Source organism: Oreochromis niloticus, unplaced genomic scaffold (assembly GCF_001858045.2).
Source record: "Oreochromis niloticus isolate F11D_XX unplaced genomic scaffold, O_niloticus_UMD_NMBU tig00002470_pilon, whole genome shotgun sequence".
In the NCBI taxonomy this organism is placed as follows: Eukaryota; Metazoa; Chordata; class Actinopteri; order Cichliformes; family Cichlidae; genus Oreochromis; species Oreochromis niloticus.
This window is the reverse complement of record NW_020327645.1, coordinates 19,442-36,316: the sequence shown is the minus strand read 5'-3', so window position 1 is coordinate 36,316 and position 16,875 is coordinate 19,442. Positions and strand designations below refer to the sequence as shown.

Sequence of the window (16,875 nt, the reverse complement as noted above, 5' to 3'; positions counted from 1 at the left end):
TCTATGACCAGAATTAGATTGTTAACCAAAAGTTATATGTCTCAGTTTATTACTTAATATGATATTAAATTAACCTTTTCATGCATGAATTATGAAAACCTCAATCAGGGCTTTTTTTTCTTGAGTATTTTTATTCATCTTAAGGCATGAAAAAAATATTTTTGAACTTCAGTTTTTTAAACATGAACTTTTCATTTTCAAAGAGTATTTTTACATGTCCACTTAGTTGTACAATAAACATTTTGACTTATGAATTTGACAAATGAATAATTAATATACACTGTGTAAAAACTATAACATAACAAAAATATATTTTAAAATATATTTTAAATCTATTTTATAACAGTATAACAATATATGTAACAACTATAACAACGATAACTTTGCAAGGCATGGAGTGACACATCAGTGTCCAATGTAGTGGTTTATGTGCAAGTTTACCATCAACACTGACACAAATACAAGAAAACAGCCTTTGAGTAGTTGTCCACTGTAGTGACCCCTATGTGTGAAAGGGTTAATATATAAATTTGACACATTTTTTAAATTTAATTTAATATTGTAAACTACATCACATCAAAAGAAATTGGTATGGTTTAAATAATAATAATAATAATAATAATAATAATAATAATAATAATAATAATAATCTTTTTGCTCCTGGTCGTCATAGCAGATCCACAGTTTTAGCTCTGATATACTCATTGCTATCCCTTCTCACTCCTTATGATAATTTTAATATCATCAGTTCTGTCTCCTGTATTTGTCTCAGTGCCACCATCCTCAGATATTAAATCACAGCAGGTCTCACTGCCATCTTGTAAACCTTACTTTCCATTCTTGCTCGTCTCCATCCACTCCACCTTGTCTGCACTCTTTTCTTCACCCCTCGTCTGCACTGTGCGCCTCTCCAGCTCAAATAAAAGTAATAGTAATAATACAGAAAGAATGAACTGTTTGTCTTTACTCCACAGTTGTCCCCAAAGTCTCTCTCCTCCAGAAGACTCCCTCCTCTCCCATCAGCTGCCACGCTACAGGATTTTTTCCTAACGTGGCTGAGATGTTCTGGAGGAAAGATGGAGAGGAGCTTCATGAGGGTGTGCACAAAGGAGAGATTCTCCCCAACAATGATGAGACCTTCCAGATGAGTGTTGATCTGAAACTTTCATCAGTCAAACCTGAAGACTGGGAGAGGCACGAATGTGTGTTTCAGTTCGGTGGTGTCAACAAGGAGATCGTCACCAAACTGGACAAAACAAAAATCAAGACCAATACAGGTAAGACAGGTACAGGTAATTCAGAGGAAGATTATTAATCTTTAAAAAAATATATATTTATCTTTCTTCTGGCCTGTTTTGTTATTCCATGTACATTGTAACCTGTCATCACCACAGTGGTTCAGTAAATGGTCACAAAAACTAATCAGCCATTTAATTACAATCTGATTTAAATAAATAATTTCAGAGTTAATGGGACAAAATGTCAAGATCCAAAAAATATATAAACAGCTTTATTTTTTAATTCTCACTATGCATTTTGGGAAAATGTTATTTTTTATTTTTTACATTTGTGTATTTTAGTATTTTCACAGTATGTTTCTCATCAAGTTCATTAGAGATCCTAAACTGTGCACAGGTTAGATCTGATGCTGATATTTTAAATGAAAGATCAACTTTCCATGATGTTTATTTATAACTTGCCTTCTCACAGCATGTAAAAACATAAATATATGCAGTATTGTAACACAGTTTTCACTGGGTCAGTCATTATGATGTAGCTGCTGAGAATCAAACAGTAACTGTGATTAAAACAGTTATTCTGACTAAACTCATCCTAAAACTCATTATTCACTGATCTACACTGAGAATATATCAGGTTGTTTAAGTCCTGCAATACTTTTAAAATAATCAAAGGACTAATGTCATGTAAATGTAATGAACACAGTCTGATTACTCACTGGTCAGTCAGAGAAATATTGTAAATATTGTGGTTTCAGGTCCTTCAGGGTTTCATGTTGGTGGTGTTATCGGAGGTCTTGCGGTTCTTCTCCTGGCCGTCTGTATCGGAATCTATTTCAAGTTACGAGGAAATGGTAATGAGCAAAATATATTTTTATGCTTTATGAATGATATTCATGTGAAATATTTACTTTTTTTGGTGTTAATATTCTAATAAATTAATATAATTCATGCCCTGTTCCTATGACATAAAAAATCATAAATTGGGAATATTTAATAATTTAGATAGCACTTACTAATTAAATTATGTAAAATACTTATTGTCTGATTAATTTCTAAATAAATAACTGTGATAATGTCTGTTTTCAGGGTTTAATCGTGCAAACAGTAAGTATTTTTAAAATGTGTTTAAAGATATTTGAATGTGATTTGTGTGCTGAATGTAAAAAGATTCGTAAAGTCACTGACGTCAGCTTGACAGAAATAACTAATGTTGTTATTCATCTAAAAATATAATTCTTCTTTTTAAGCTTCTGATACTGTGACTTGAAGATTCAGACTCAAAAGTAATTAAATCCTAATGTAAGTACAGCACACCAAACTACACTATTTAATATCATCCCTAAAATATTTTAAATATTATTTATTATTACATAAATGTATATACATCTAAAATAAATGTTCCAAATCCAAAAAGTATGAAGTAAAAAATGAATGACTGCATTAAACAGACTCAATATTTCTGTTCTGACAGGAGAGCAGTAAAGAGTAGACAACCATCTCTGAACTGAGGAAGGACCGAAGGGCACAGCTGTGATTGCAGCCCCGACTCTCTGTGAATGGTGCTCAGGACTACTGAGCAAAGGTCATGACTTAATAGCAATCATAAAACTGACCTCGTGGCCCATTGCTAGTCAGTGGTGCTAATTCCAGTCATTATGCAAATGTTCTGTTTATAAGGTTATAAGTTTACAAGTCACTTGAATGAGCGACGAAACGTTTCTCCCACTGAAAACGCTCCGTCCAGATGAACAGAATCAGTGATTTTGTGTTTTTCACTCAGAAATTGCAACAATCACAGATGTAGATCCTAAATTATTTAAACACAAGGACATTTTTGGGACATTTGTCTATGATGAGAAGTTGGTTTCTTTTTTCTTTTTATGCTTCTTTTGTCATTTTGTTTTGGATCTGTTATAATTTATATACTTTATAATGTTATCTTTTATAAGAACAGTTTCTTTTCAAGAACGTTCTCCTTCAAATTAATTTATTTCACACATTTTGTTAAGCTCTGTGATTACAGACATCATAGAGCTGCGATTATTAATGAAATCCTTGCACAATGTATGATATTCAGAACTTGTACAGATTTTATATATAAAATCATTTGTAGAACAGTAAACAGTGGAGGGATTCTATGTTATATTTATTTATTTAATTATTATTATTTAATAATTTTATCAGGCAACTGAGGACATGTTTAAACTGAATCCTACTGACTGAGATTCTTCTAGACCACAGTGGTATCATTTTTTGTCATATCTCACAGTTTTTCCCTTTAAAAAAAATCATTGCATTTTTTTAATGATTTTGTCACATCATTATTTTCTGCATCTACTTTGGTTAGTCCTTTAAAAAATATAAAGTTTTCGAGGTCTCTGGGAATGCCAGTCAAAAGCATCCAATTCCACTTGTGCAATTTTAATAAATGAAACCATTCATTCACTTAATATTTGCCATGAGTCCTACATGAAAGTGATACGTCAGACGAGTGTGAGAACTCAGACATTTTAAAGAGCAAAACTCTTGGATGCCGTCGTTCATACTAGAAGTTCGGTGGAGACGTCACTGGATCTACTTGAGACAGCTGCTCTGTGTGCTGGATGTTTCACATGAAGAGCAGATGCTGCAACAATGCAGGTTATAATCCAAAAAACATTGATCCTCCTGGAAGTTAGAAAACTCCACCAGCTGATGTGACTTTCCAACGATTTGCTTAAAGGTCTTCTCAAAAGAGGTGTTAACTTTACATGACCATGCCCTGAGGAAAGCATGAATCAAGCTGTATGCTATAACCGCCTGTAGTGTGCATTTAGCCGCAGCTGTTCTTAGTTGTTTCTGCTCCAAACACAATCATGTAGCTTTAGCATTGCCAGCAGATTGTTGTCAGGTTTGGTCCTGGTGGGAGCTGGTCTGCAGTGTACTGAAAAGTCAAACTACTGTTATTTTGATGAGCTTTTATTTAAGTATGGATAATATAACTCCAATTTTAAATGTGAGCACAAAAAGATGTTGGTGCAAGTTATGGAGACTTTACTAGGCTGAGAAACCCAAATAAACATTTCAGAGAGGGCAACACCGTACAAGTGGCCAAATCAACAATCTGGTGCATTATTAAAAAGAATGAACGCACTGACCAGCTGGGCAACAACAAAAGGCCTGAAAGACCACAGAAGACAACTAAAGTGAATGATGGCAGAATTATTTACATGGTTACAAGAAATAACTTAAAACATTCTGTACAATTTATACAAAACCTTGTTGATCTTTTATCCAGAAAGTCTCTGACCCAATTAAACAATCTACCCTTTACACCCATTTTTTAAAGTTTAATAAATAATCATTCTTTCAGACCACATCATAGGTTTTTGTTCTGTATCCAAAAACACTATTTCTTTATTCATCGGTGCTTTCCTTTTCACCTCTCATCAAAGAGTCTTTTTCAGTTTAAAAACAAGAGGTTGCACATTCACAGTCCAGAGAAGGCCCGTTTCTCTACAGGGAGCTCTGCTAGCAGATGGAGGCAGTTTAATGTTTTTAGTCTTCGCTGACTAAAACTAGTTTGTCTTGTGGCAGCCACCGTACTAGCATTATGCATTTGGATTGGGGGGGGGGAGAAAACACTTAAAGACAAAGCTTACTTTTATATTCAGCAGTACTACAATCCCATTGCTAGATGGCAACATCTGACAAACCAAACCCAGCAGCACATTGTGGAGAAAGCTAGTCCTGCAGCAGAGCTTAATGATAGTCTTTGATGCTTAGACAGGTTTATGTGCAGAATGAGTGGATTATTTATGAACAGTGGGATTATAACTTGAAGTGAGTTCATATGAGAGGCAGCAAGTTATGAGAAAGAGTCTGTGAGGGCAGAGGTCAGATGAGGACAAGAGAATCAGAAATAACAGAAAGTCTTAAAATCCAACATTATATTTTAATTTTTATATGTAAATACATAATATTCAGTCTGTAGCCCTTCAGTTTAGACAATAATACTTAAATATTGCCTCTTTATTTGTTTTTATACATAAAAAAATTCAACATTTCTGATTTTAGGAATTGATCGTTTCATTATTTTATCATTGCAGCAACGTTGCAGAAAGAGAAGGACACACAGCTATTCCAGCTGATTTGGCTGGAGTAGGTTTCCAGATGAATTTGTGGTGGTTGAATAATTGCATCTGGATTACTTGGGGAAGTTATTTGTGTATGAGTGTAAACACGAGCATAATTTAAATTACTTTTAAAATAGCATTAGTAAGAATGTGATTAAGTATAAATAACTTAAGAAAATGTGTGATAACAGCTGTGACACAAATAGATAGTGTGTCACAGCTGTAACAAATACGTAGTGGTTAAAGACGGAGGCCCACAGACTACACACCACTAGCTCTTTGTTTCTGAGGTCATTCTGCCTGATAAGTTTCACTTTCCAAAGAAAACCTTAGCTCCCCTTTTTTGCCTGGTTACTGTTAAGATGCAGCCAGCTTTGAATTCCTATTGGTCAGAGAGGAGCTTCTGCGCATGCGGCAGTTTTATTTTGAGTGTGCCGGAGTCTAAACAACAAACAGACATGTTTTCCATCTTTGTTACAGTCAGGTGTATTACCACCACCCACTGAATTCTGCTGCTGACCCACATCTCAAAAATCCAAATCTTATTAATGAGAGCGAGAGAGAGATAAATATATTGGATGTTGTGGCAAATCCTACTCAAAAACAAATAAAAAATGTCAGATGAGCACAAGAGAAACAGAACTAGTAAAAAGTCTTAAAATCCACAAACATACAACTTTGTTTTTATATTCCAAATGTATAATATTATGTCTGTAACCCTTGAATTCAGACAATAATACTTAAATATTGTGGTTTTATGTGTTTTTATACATACATAGTTCTACATTGCTAAAGTTTTTCTGATGTTAATCATTATTAGCTTCATTTCTTTATCATTGCAGCAATGTTGCAAAACCAGGAAGACAAAAAGCTTTGACGACCTGGCGCTTAAATTAGATAACAGCCTCTTTGTTTGTGTGCCGGCGCTTGCAAATCAAACCAGATCCAGCTTCATAAACACAAAAACGAAGCCTAACAGAGTCATCACGTGGTTTCTCAGTAAGCGGCACAGATGGAGTGCTGTTTGAGTCCAGTGGCGGCGCTCTAACACCGTGAATGATCAGAAGATTTGCTGAGGCTTTCCACTGGAGCTTCAACATATGTCATTTCTTTGTTGTTTGCAAGTCAGAAGAGCCAGAAGAGCATCACCTGGGTGTGTCGTAGTGACAACACACAGCAGCATGTATCTCTGTGAGGGTGATGCTGTGTGAATCTAAGTTTAGGAGGGTCACAAAGAAACACAAACTCATGCTTCAGAAGGGTGTTGTGTTTTTATAATGTCTCAAAATAAAAACAGGAAATGCATCTGAGCTCTGTCTGATTTTAGGTGGATTCCTTTGTTGTGGTTTGAAAACAATATACTTCTTCACACTTTAAAGACAGGAGAAATTAAAGAATGATAGAAGTTGTAAGTTTACATATGCAGGCAAATTTAAAAGATGTGATGTTGCTGGAAGCTAAATGAGATCACTCACTTTGTTCATTTGTTCTTTGACATTTCACGTTCTCTGAATTCATCTTAAAAACCTGCTCATTTTCTCTACATAATTAAAGCTCTAATTCATCATCGACACGTTATAATGCTGAAAACAGCCTCTGTAATCTGGTTAAACTGGTTACTTTGCTGCTTTTCTGAGATAAAATATGAGAATCTCTGAATATTGAGCACCTTTACTCTGCTCTGACTGCTTTCTCCTCACATTGCAGCATTTAGTGTCTAACCTTACCCGAGTTATTAAGTGTATACATTTTTCATCACTGCATGTTTTTCTCTGGTCTGTCTATCCCAATATTTTAGAAATAAAATCTTTTCTTTTTTGCTTTGGTTTTTATATTTGACAGCTTTATTGACTTTTCTGGAATTTAAATCATATTATAAGCTCATGAAATACAACAGTTACAAGCACATGACACCTGCACCTGAAACCTCTGAGTATGTTAAAGAGTCAGCTTTATCTGATCTTGACCTCTTCTCATGTTTTCAGTGTGCAGGCTTTCATGTCACAAACTCTCAGGTTACACAGAGGTGGTGACCCCGGTGGTTTGCCAAACTTTAAACTGCTAAACTGTATTTGATGGACCTCAACCAGATAACACAGTCTAAAATCTATACTGCAGTATTTATACTATGAATACTGCTTACAAATCAATAATCTCTTAAACTTCAATTATGATAAATATAAATCTTTTACTTCCGTTGGTGCTTCGTGACTTTTATGAGATTTTTATGTGATTTTGACTGCAAGACTTTTACCTGTAAAAATGTGTTTTTACTTTGGTATATTGTTGGATGCTTGTTTGTGGAACAATTCTTTTACACGTCTTTCACTTTGACTTGATCCCATAGTCCAAAAACGTGCATTTTAGGTTAACTGGTGATTAAATGAAGCATAGGTGTGGATGTGAGAGTGTGTGGTTTGCTCTTTCTCTCTCTTTGGGCGAGACCTGTTAGGGTGTACCTTATCTCTTGTCCCAAATCAGGTGGAATAGGTTGCAAGCTAAATTTGTGGGTGGATGAATAATTGTATCTGGATTGCTCTGGGAACTCAAGGTTAATTGCATAGTTGTGTAAACATGAGCATAATTTAAACTACTTTTAAAATGGCATTAACAAGAATATGATTAAGTACAAATAACTTCAGAAAACATGTGATAACAGCTGTGACACAAATATACATGATTTGTATGTGTCTTTAATCCCTACGTCACTTTAGGTCTCTAATCAAAATCACAGATTACGCGCTACTAGCTCTTTGTTTCTGCCTGAAGCGTTTCACTTTCCAAAATAAATTAGTAAATAAATAAACCTCGGTTCTCACATTTTGCCTGGTTACTGGTGAGGCGCATTCAGCTCTGAATTCCTATTGGTCAGAGAGGAGTCACTGCACATGCGGACTCAGAGGCAGTAGTTTCATTTTGTTGCAAAATTAAAACAATAAACGGTTGTATTAATTTTTTCTTCTTATATTGAGAGAATTGAATTGAAGATGAGGACGTTTATGATGCTGCTTCTATACTGGGCTGTGCCTGTGACTGCAGGTAAGCTTTATAAAAATGAAACTGTTCTTTAGAGATAGTGTTGCTCTCAGGTGGCTCAGGTGTTACTGTAAATAGACTCTCGGCTTGCATGTATTCAAGATTTAAGGTTTATTTTTTATTTTGTTTGTTTTTGTTGTTGTTGGGTTTTGTTTTGTTTTTTTTACAGAAATACACAGGCTTCAACAAAATGTTGCTTCTCACCAGCCTCTACGGTACAATGATCAGTAAAAGAAATAAAATACAGTGATAACAAATCTAAAATAAGGATTGTTAGTGCAAAGAAGTCTTCAAGCATCCTGCTGGTTCTGCAGCTGATGCTCCTGCACCTCTTTCCAGATGCTGGAGGGAGAACAGGCCGCGACAGGGGTGGTTTGGGTCCCTGATGTTTGTAGCTGTTTGCAGAAAGCCTACAAACAGCTACAAACATCAAAACCTAAATGAGTGTTGGTTTACAAATTATTTTTGTTGAAATTAAATTTCTCATTGTAGAAGAAGAAAAATTACGCTGCTCATAATGTTTTATGGTGTAAGGTATAGAAGTGTAATATAAGCAAAAAGGGAAAGAAACAGTTGTATTCTGCACAATACTAAAAAAAATGAATTCATTGGCAGCCTATGGTCAGGTTAATGCCATAATAAGGACTGTAAATCATTACTGATGCATCATGAAAGTATAATCAAATCAAAATGACCTACAAACACCAGTTTTTACAAAACAATATTGTAGTTACAAAATGTAAGTTTTTAATATAAGATGATCTGAAAAGATAAAACATTGATTCATAAATCTATTTTTGTATTTATAGAGGAGACACTACCTACATAGCAAAATTGGTATGGCCCGGATCTGTCCCACACAATGTGCTTACACGTGGCCCACATACTGCAAAGGATGATGGCGCTTTGGTGGCCCAGATCTGGTTCGCCAGAGGCGGCCCACACATGGGCCAGCACAAGGCCAGTTGCAGACACACTGGTGGTCCTTTGCTGGCCCAGAAGAGTTTCAACTCTGGCCCCAGATGTCAGCCTAATGTGTACCTTAATTAAGCCATGTAATAAAAACATGTGCATAATAGTGCAAAAGTAACATGACAAAACTCTGTTCAGACAGTGAATGAACAGATTCTTATACAACGCTTTTCACGTTCCCAGATTACTGAAAGTGCTCTATACAACATGTCACATTCACCCAATCTCACACTTTCTCTAAACTGAGTGTTTCCTAACTACATTCACACTCTTGACAGGCAGACTGGAGGAGCCAGGGATAAAACCGCTAACCTTCCGATCAGTAGGTGACCTGCTCTACCTCCTGAGTTACAGCCACCCACTGACAAAAATGAGTAAACCGTCACTAGTTTTGTATAAAGTGTACACTCACAAACCTGTCAAACCTGCATTTGAAACTTTGGCTACTATAGCAGTATAGTATTGCAACATGGCATTTGAGTCTCCTAACTAAAATAGAAAAATAAGAACATAAATAGTGCCATCATTGCCAGACCTGACCCACATCTGGATGACATACACTTTGCCATGACACCAGCCAGTCAGAAGTGCCAGCTTGATGCCGGATCTGGGCCAGACGCGTTTTCTGTGAGCCTGGGCCACATAAACCAAACTACAATCGGGCCAGATGTGGCATGCCATCACATAAACAGTGCCATCTATGCCAGGCCTGGCCCACATCTAGATGACATATGTCTTATCATGCCAGAAGTCAGCCAGCAGTGCTGGCTTGACACCAGATCCGGGCCAGACCTGCTTGCTATGTGGGTAGTTTTTTTATTTTGAAAATATGCTGATTTTTAAAGCTGTTTCTCACTACATTAAATATTTCTTACAGTGAAGCACTCTCTGAAGTATTTCTACACTGCAATCTCTCAAGTCCCAAACTTCCCAGAGTTCGTGGTTGTTGGGATGGTTGATGAAGTTCAGATGGTTCAGTTTGACAGCAACACCATGAAAACTGTGTCCAAACAGGACTGGATGAACAGAAATATAGATGAGCAGTACTGGGAGAGAGAGACTGGGGGCTTTGTAAGTGCCCAGCAGGTGTTCAAAGCCAACACTGAAATTGCAAAGCAGCGCTTCAACCAAACTGGAGGTTTGTTTATGTTTTCTTGTTTTTTTACTGATATTTGCTGTTAATGTTTTCAGCATTTATTTTAGTCGTAAATAGATTTTCATACACACACTTTAAAAATGCTGCATTCAAATAAAAAAGATTTAAATACAGGATGACTCACAATGAAAGTAAAGGGCAGATGGAGGGCAGCTAGTGAATCAGGAAGCGCAGAGGATGAGTAAAGAAGACGTGAGGGCAGCTGTAAGAGGATGAAGAGTATCCAAATGATATCCCTGTGGAGTTATGGGGATGTTTAGGAGAGGGAGCAGTGGACTTTTTAACCAGACTGTTTAATGTCTGAGGAGGAGCAGAGTAATGGGGAAGAAGCAGCAGTATGGCTTCATGCTGAGAAAGAGCACCATAGACGTGATGTTTCTTTCAGTGTTGATGGAAAAGTTTAGAGGAGGTCAGAAGGTGTTGCAAAGAAAGCATATGATAAGATGCCAAAAGATAACTGTGGTGCTGCATGAGAAACTCAGGGATGACAGAGAAGTATGTGAGGGTGGCACAGGACATGTATCTGTACAGTAAGACACAGTTGTGTGTGGTAGGAGTGACAGATGGGTTCAAGGTGGGGGTGGGATTACATCATAGATCTGTTTGTAATGGGGACGGGCAGGTTAACAGGTCAGACTGAAGTCTCCATGGACTTTGATGTTTCCAGTGTTGTGATCTGTAGTGAGAGCAGGGAGCAGGTGGACGGGATGGGGTTATACACTGGTGACAATGAGAAATGAGAGATCAGTAGAAGCAACACAGAGTACATATGTGTAAATGACAGGGAGAACAGTGTCACAGAGAGGATGCAAGAAGCAGAAATGATGATTATTAATTTAAATAACTAAGTCAACCATCCAAAGTACCAGGCAGTGCACAAGAGAGGTGCAGGGTGTCAGGGTGTGTGATCTGTGGTACAAGCAAGAGTGAAAGGGAAGGTTTTCGAGATGGTAGTAAAGCCTGCTGCGATGTATGATGTGGAGATGATGGCACTGAGTTGGAGGTGACAGAGCTGATGATGTTTTTATCGGGAGTGACCAAGTGGCAAAGCTGGGATCGTCTGGATGATGAATATGGAGCTGATCGACTGAATGGAAAGAGGAAGAACTTGGAGGAGTTTCATGGCTGTAGAGAAGGAGGACATTTAGAGGATTGTTGTGATGGATGACAGTGCTGGGGATGGAGTGAGATGGAGGTAGATCTGCTGTGGCGACCCATAAAGAGAGTGACCAAAAGAGGAAGAAGAAGAAATGAAGAATTGTGAAGTCAAATGATGTTTATCTGTCTTTTATTTAACATTCTGAAAACAGCATTTGTACTGAGATCACATCTTACACAGCTTGTATTTGGTATATGTGCATGGCATGAAAAAAAAGAAATGATGATCATAATGTTTTCAGCATTTTAATAAGTAAACTTTCAAACACGTGCTGGGTCATTTTGAACATTTAATGGGTGAATAATTAAAACAAACCCAATAGATTTAATGGAATAGAAGCACTAAATTTATTATTATTTAGGACTGAGTGTTCATACTGGTTCTGCTGGTTTCTGGTTTAACGAGACCAGTTGTAGTGACCAGTGATGGGAATAACGGCATTAAAAGACCTTTTCAGTAACTAGTGATCTAACTAATTGCTATTTCTATCGTTACAACGCCGTTATCGTTACTAACAAGAAAGTGCGGTGCAGACGCTTTACTATTAGATTGTAGCTCTTACTAGCTTACCGGGAACTAGGGGGGTGAAACAATCACACGAGGGCTGCTGATTGGCTGAGAAAGGAAAGTAGTCGCGTTAAACTAATCACATTACCAATTTAAGATGACAAAGCAACCCTGAGTCTCCATTTTTGTGTTAAAGTGGGGACTTCAAACTATATACCAGTTTTTAAATTGTGTTTTTACAAAATAATAATTTATAAAACTAGAGTCATGATAAAAAAAATATCCACAATGTTTTTTCCTGAATACTATCGTCACGTTTACTGTCTAAGGACAGCGCTAGCAAGCACTCTCTGCTTGCAACCGAAAAGAAAAGAAAAAAACACCCCTTTCCTATTGGTGGAAAAATGTCTAATGTCGACCAATCAAAAATTTATATGGCAACATGGCCTTGTTTAGGAAGAGGGGCAAGTTTTAGGAGTGACAGCGGTGAGAGAGCGCGGGTTTACAGATGTGAGAGATTTGAGACGTTTAGCGTGTTTGGAGTGTGTAGTCATTGTGTTGTGCAGAACAATGAGGCGTCTGCTGAATGTCACAGTTGCTGCCAAAAAGCCACCAAAGTCAGACTGCACACTGTGTCCAGGAGGAACACAGGAGTAGTGATACACCTCCTGCTGTCAGGCCTGTGATGTGGACAGAAACTATTTTTTGGAGTGGCACAAATATTTTGTGTGACTTCTTATTTGATGCAGAATGCCTGATTGTTCTGTAAATAGTTTGAAATGGTTATTTAAAAAAAACTGAAACGATGCTGGATCTCACTCTGGTTCACTGTCGTCTTTTCCTCTGTTCTTCTTTCAGGTGTTCACATTGTCCAGCAGATGTACGGCTGTGAATGGGACGATGAGACAAATGAGGTGGACGGATATGAGCAGTTTGGATATGATGGAGAAGACTTCATAACATTTGACCCGCAGACAGAGACGTGGGTCGCTCCTAAACAACAGGCTGTGGTGACCAAACACAAGTGGGACAGTAACAAAGCTTTTATAACCAGTGTGAAGAACTATTACACTCAGATTTGTCCTGAGTGTATCTGAACTATGGGCGGAGCTCTTTAATGAGAACAGGTATCACATGACCAGACTTAGTGTGATAATTTACCTCATTTTTATTAAGTAATACAACTTTTTTATGACCAACACAGTTAAGTTCAGTGTATTTTCTCTCTTCCTCTCTGTCTGCTAATCTTATGTGTTTTTTTAACAATAATCAAAATGTATTTATTCGTTAAATTTCAAAACCATCACTTCAGCCTTTTACAATGTGTTTCCCCCTCCCTTCAAATATTTTTCTGTAATATCCTTTACATGGTACTATATGCACATTAATATGTGTGTCTACGGCATTCAAACAGAAATGATAAGTTAGCATGATGTTAATACAGAAACAGTGACCTGTGTTTCTCTTTACTCTCCAGTTCTTCCCTCAGTGTCTCTCCTCCAGAAGTCTTCCTCCTCTGCCATCAGCTGCCACGTTACAGGTTTCTACCCTGACAGAGCCGAGATGATCTGGAGGAAAGATGGAGAGGAGACTCATGAGGGTGTGGAGATAGGAGAGATCCTCACCAACAATGATGGGACCTTCCAGATGAGTGTTAACCTGGATCTGAGATCTGTTCCAGCTGAAGACTGGAGGAGGTACGACTGTGTGTTTCAGTTCTCTGGCATCAATGAAAACGTCACCACCACACTGGATAAAACAGTGATCAGGACAAATGAAGGTAAGAATATAATCAGAAATGATGAAGATGTGTTGTTTGTATTGTTTTGTGTTTGAGCTGATGGGTGTCATAAAATATTGACTTTTTTTTTAAAATGTAATTTTACTCATTTTATAGCCCACAATGGACCTCCTCATGTGAGACATCATATATAAACAGTCTAAAACAGAAAAAACATTAACACAAATAATTTTTATATATAATAAACTAATCAATCATAAACTAATCAATCATGGTTTGCAGTTGTAGCACTGACACTTTAAATGTTTGGATTTTTTATGATATTATTTTAGTATTAGTATAAGTCATTAAGGCATTAAGGACACAAATTTCAGTTTTGTCTTTATGTTTATTTTTATTCAACATTTTTTGTCAATAATTGAACAAAAATTTGAGTGTATTTGTTTTGCAAAACAATGTTTAAAATTAATAAATCAGTTGTTTACTCTTCTTCTTCTTTGTTTTTTCGTTTGTTTGTTTTTAGCCTCGACAGAAGTGCCCAACATCACGATCAGCCTCAGCTCCAGCCCCACTGCCGTCCCCATCAGCGTACCCATTGTCACTGCTGCTCTTGTTCTTGCTGTTGTTGCACTAATCGGATTCATTATTTACAAAAAGAAAACTGGTGAGTGAACCAAAGTGATGATTTCAGTATTTTTAGTGTTTTTCCAGGTTGCACATTAAAACAAGCTTCAGGTCCTAGTACAGCAACGATGTTTAAAGCCCCAGAGTGATGAGACTGTAACAGTATTATCATAGTGATAGAAGGAACCAATAGTAAATAAAGTAAAAGGTAAAATAACATAGAGAGCTTTGTAAACCAGTTTGAGTTAGTGGTGTAGGGATCAGTGTTTTTGTTTTTACAGCTATGATCACTGACATGTGATTCTTTCTTTTATTTACAGCTAAACCTTCTAAACCTTGTAAGTAAAATTCCCATGTAGACATTTTGAGCTGAATCCTGTTCACATAAAAATGTTTCACTGAATGTGAATTAGAGACTAAAATTAAATGCATGGAAACAAAGCAGATGACTGGCAGTGTGTTGGAAATTAACAACAGCATCACCAAAGAGCAGCTCAGCTGGTTGCTGAAGTTTTTATGTTTTGATTTTGTCTGTCTGGTCTGATTTTTGTAGACATGAAGACGTCACCTGAAAATGATCCTGAAAGGAGCCCTTCAGGTGTGTCTGTTTGTACTTGGATTGGAGGATTTTTTTGTATCCTCATAAAAATTGTAATGTAGTGGCTTTATTTTTTACATTTATATGAAAGTAGAAGTTTAGAAATTCAAACCATGTGTTCATATAGTCAGTTATAATAGTTGCTGTTCATAGTTACACAGCACTAAACAGAACAAAGCAATTAAAGCATCAGTACTAAAACCAAGTACCTTGGAAACATAGACGGCCCCACTATGTTCAGTATGTTCAGTAATATTTGACAGTAACAAACCAGCTCTGTGAATCACTGCAGGTCCTGTTACTTTAATCCAGGGGTCCCCAATCTCAGTCCACGAGGGCCGGTGTCCCTGCAGGTTTTAGATCTCACCCTGGGTCAACACACCTGAATCACATGATTAGCTCATTACCAGGCCTCTGGAGAACTTCAAGACATGTTGAGAAGGTAATTTATCCATTTAAATCAGCTGTGATGGATCAAGGACACATCTAAAACCTGCAGGGACACCGGCCCTCGTGGACTGAGATTGGGGACCCCTGCTTTAATCTGTTTGGCTGCAAATGCTCATCCGTCTGCTAGCTTCAACGTTTCCCTGAACTCCTCAGGATCTTCATTTATTCCGTTCTCTGTCATTTTTCACCACCACACATCCTCATTCTTCTTCTTCTTCCATGGCCTGGATGTTGCCCAATAAACTTTTCTCCATGTTCACTAACTGAGATTTCTGTAGTGCTCACATAAATACATTTTATAAGCACTGCAGATTTTCCAAGATTGCTCTGACCTACATAATGAAACAGTGCTCACATATTTTAAAAAGTTAAATATTCAAGTGACAGAAACAGAAATTCTCTTGCAACTGAGAAAACTTTCTCCTCATGCCTGTTTGTGTTCATGCTGTTTGTATTTAACACTATCATCAACGTCAACAGATCATATTATTTTTTTTAGTTGGACATATTTAATATATAATCATTCTGTATTTTTCCTCCTCAGATTCAAAACCTTCTTCAGACATAACCATCAAAACTGAGCTGATGACAAGTACGTACAGGCTCTCTGTGACACACAGTCTTAATCTTTGTGTGGTACTGCATGTTTTTACTCATTAATCTCATGGATCTTTATACTTTGATGCATTTTGAATTATTAAAAACATTTCTGAAATGTTCAGCTGGTCTGATTCACCAGCTGTAGATTTCAGGTATAAACCTGCCATCACCATCATATCACACGTTTCTTCTCCTACAGTCGATTGTTTTTGGATTTTAAATGCTCTTATCTAAGTGAAACAACATCCTCAGAGGGAGCAACATACATGCTGATATAACAAACTAGACATTTTTATGACAGTGCACATCTCTCCAGTTGCTGTTTCTTATCTTAGTAAGAATCAGTGGCTTCCACTAAAACCTCATATATGATGAATAACGAGGCCATATAACAGATTTTACTGAGGAATAAGTAACTAGCTAAACTGTATAACTAGTGACATGATAGACGAGGAAAGTGTGTGTGGAGATGGTCATGGCCCAGTGTGTGTGTGACAGCTCTTCCATCATGTTGAGTTTTTCACCTGAATGTTTTTTTCTTTAGAGTAATTCTGACAAAGAGTGAAATCTGCAACAAAGGTAACTGATGTCTCTGAACACATCACATGTGCCACATACAGACATCCATGTGTTTTACTGAATGCATTTAAAGAAATCCGTAACTTTTCACACTGAT

At 37.0% G+C, this 16,875-nt stretch overlaps 1 protein-coding gene across 1 annotated transcript in view; it reads left to right on the top strand.

Annotated features, from left to right (window-relative positions):
- The window catches only part of LOC100699631 (class I histocompatibility antigen, F10 alpha chain), a 33,107-nt gene that overhangs the window by 14,801 nt on the left and 1,431 nt on the right, over positions 1-16,875 (top strand). Inside the window, 8 exon segments of the mRNA XM_025904550.1 lie at positions 13,045-13,272; positions 13,275-13,313; positions 13,664-13,966; positions 14,451-14,591; positions 14,872-14,889; positions 15,105-15,149; positions 16,144-16,191; positions 16,744-16,778. Of these exon segments, the coding sequence (XP_025760335.1) occupies positions 13,045-13,272; positions 13,275-13,313; positions 13,664-13,966; positions 14,451-14,591; positions 14,872-14,889; positions 15,105-15,149; positions 16,144-16,191; positions 16,744-16,748 (827 nt within the window). The 3' untranslated portion in view covers positions 16,749-16,778.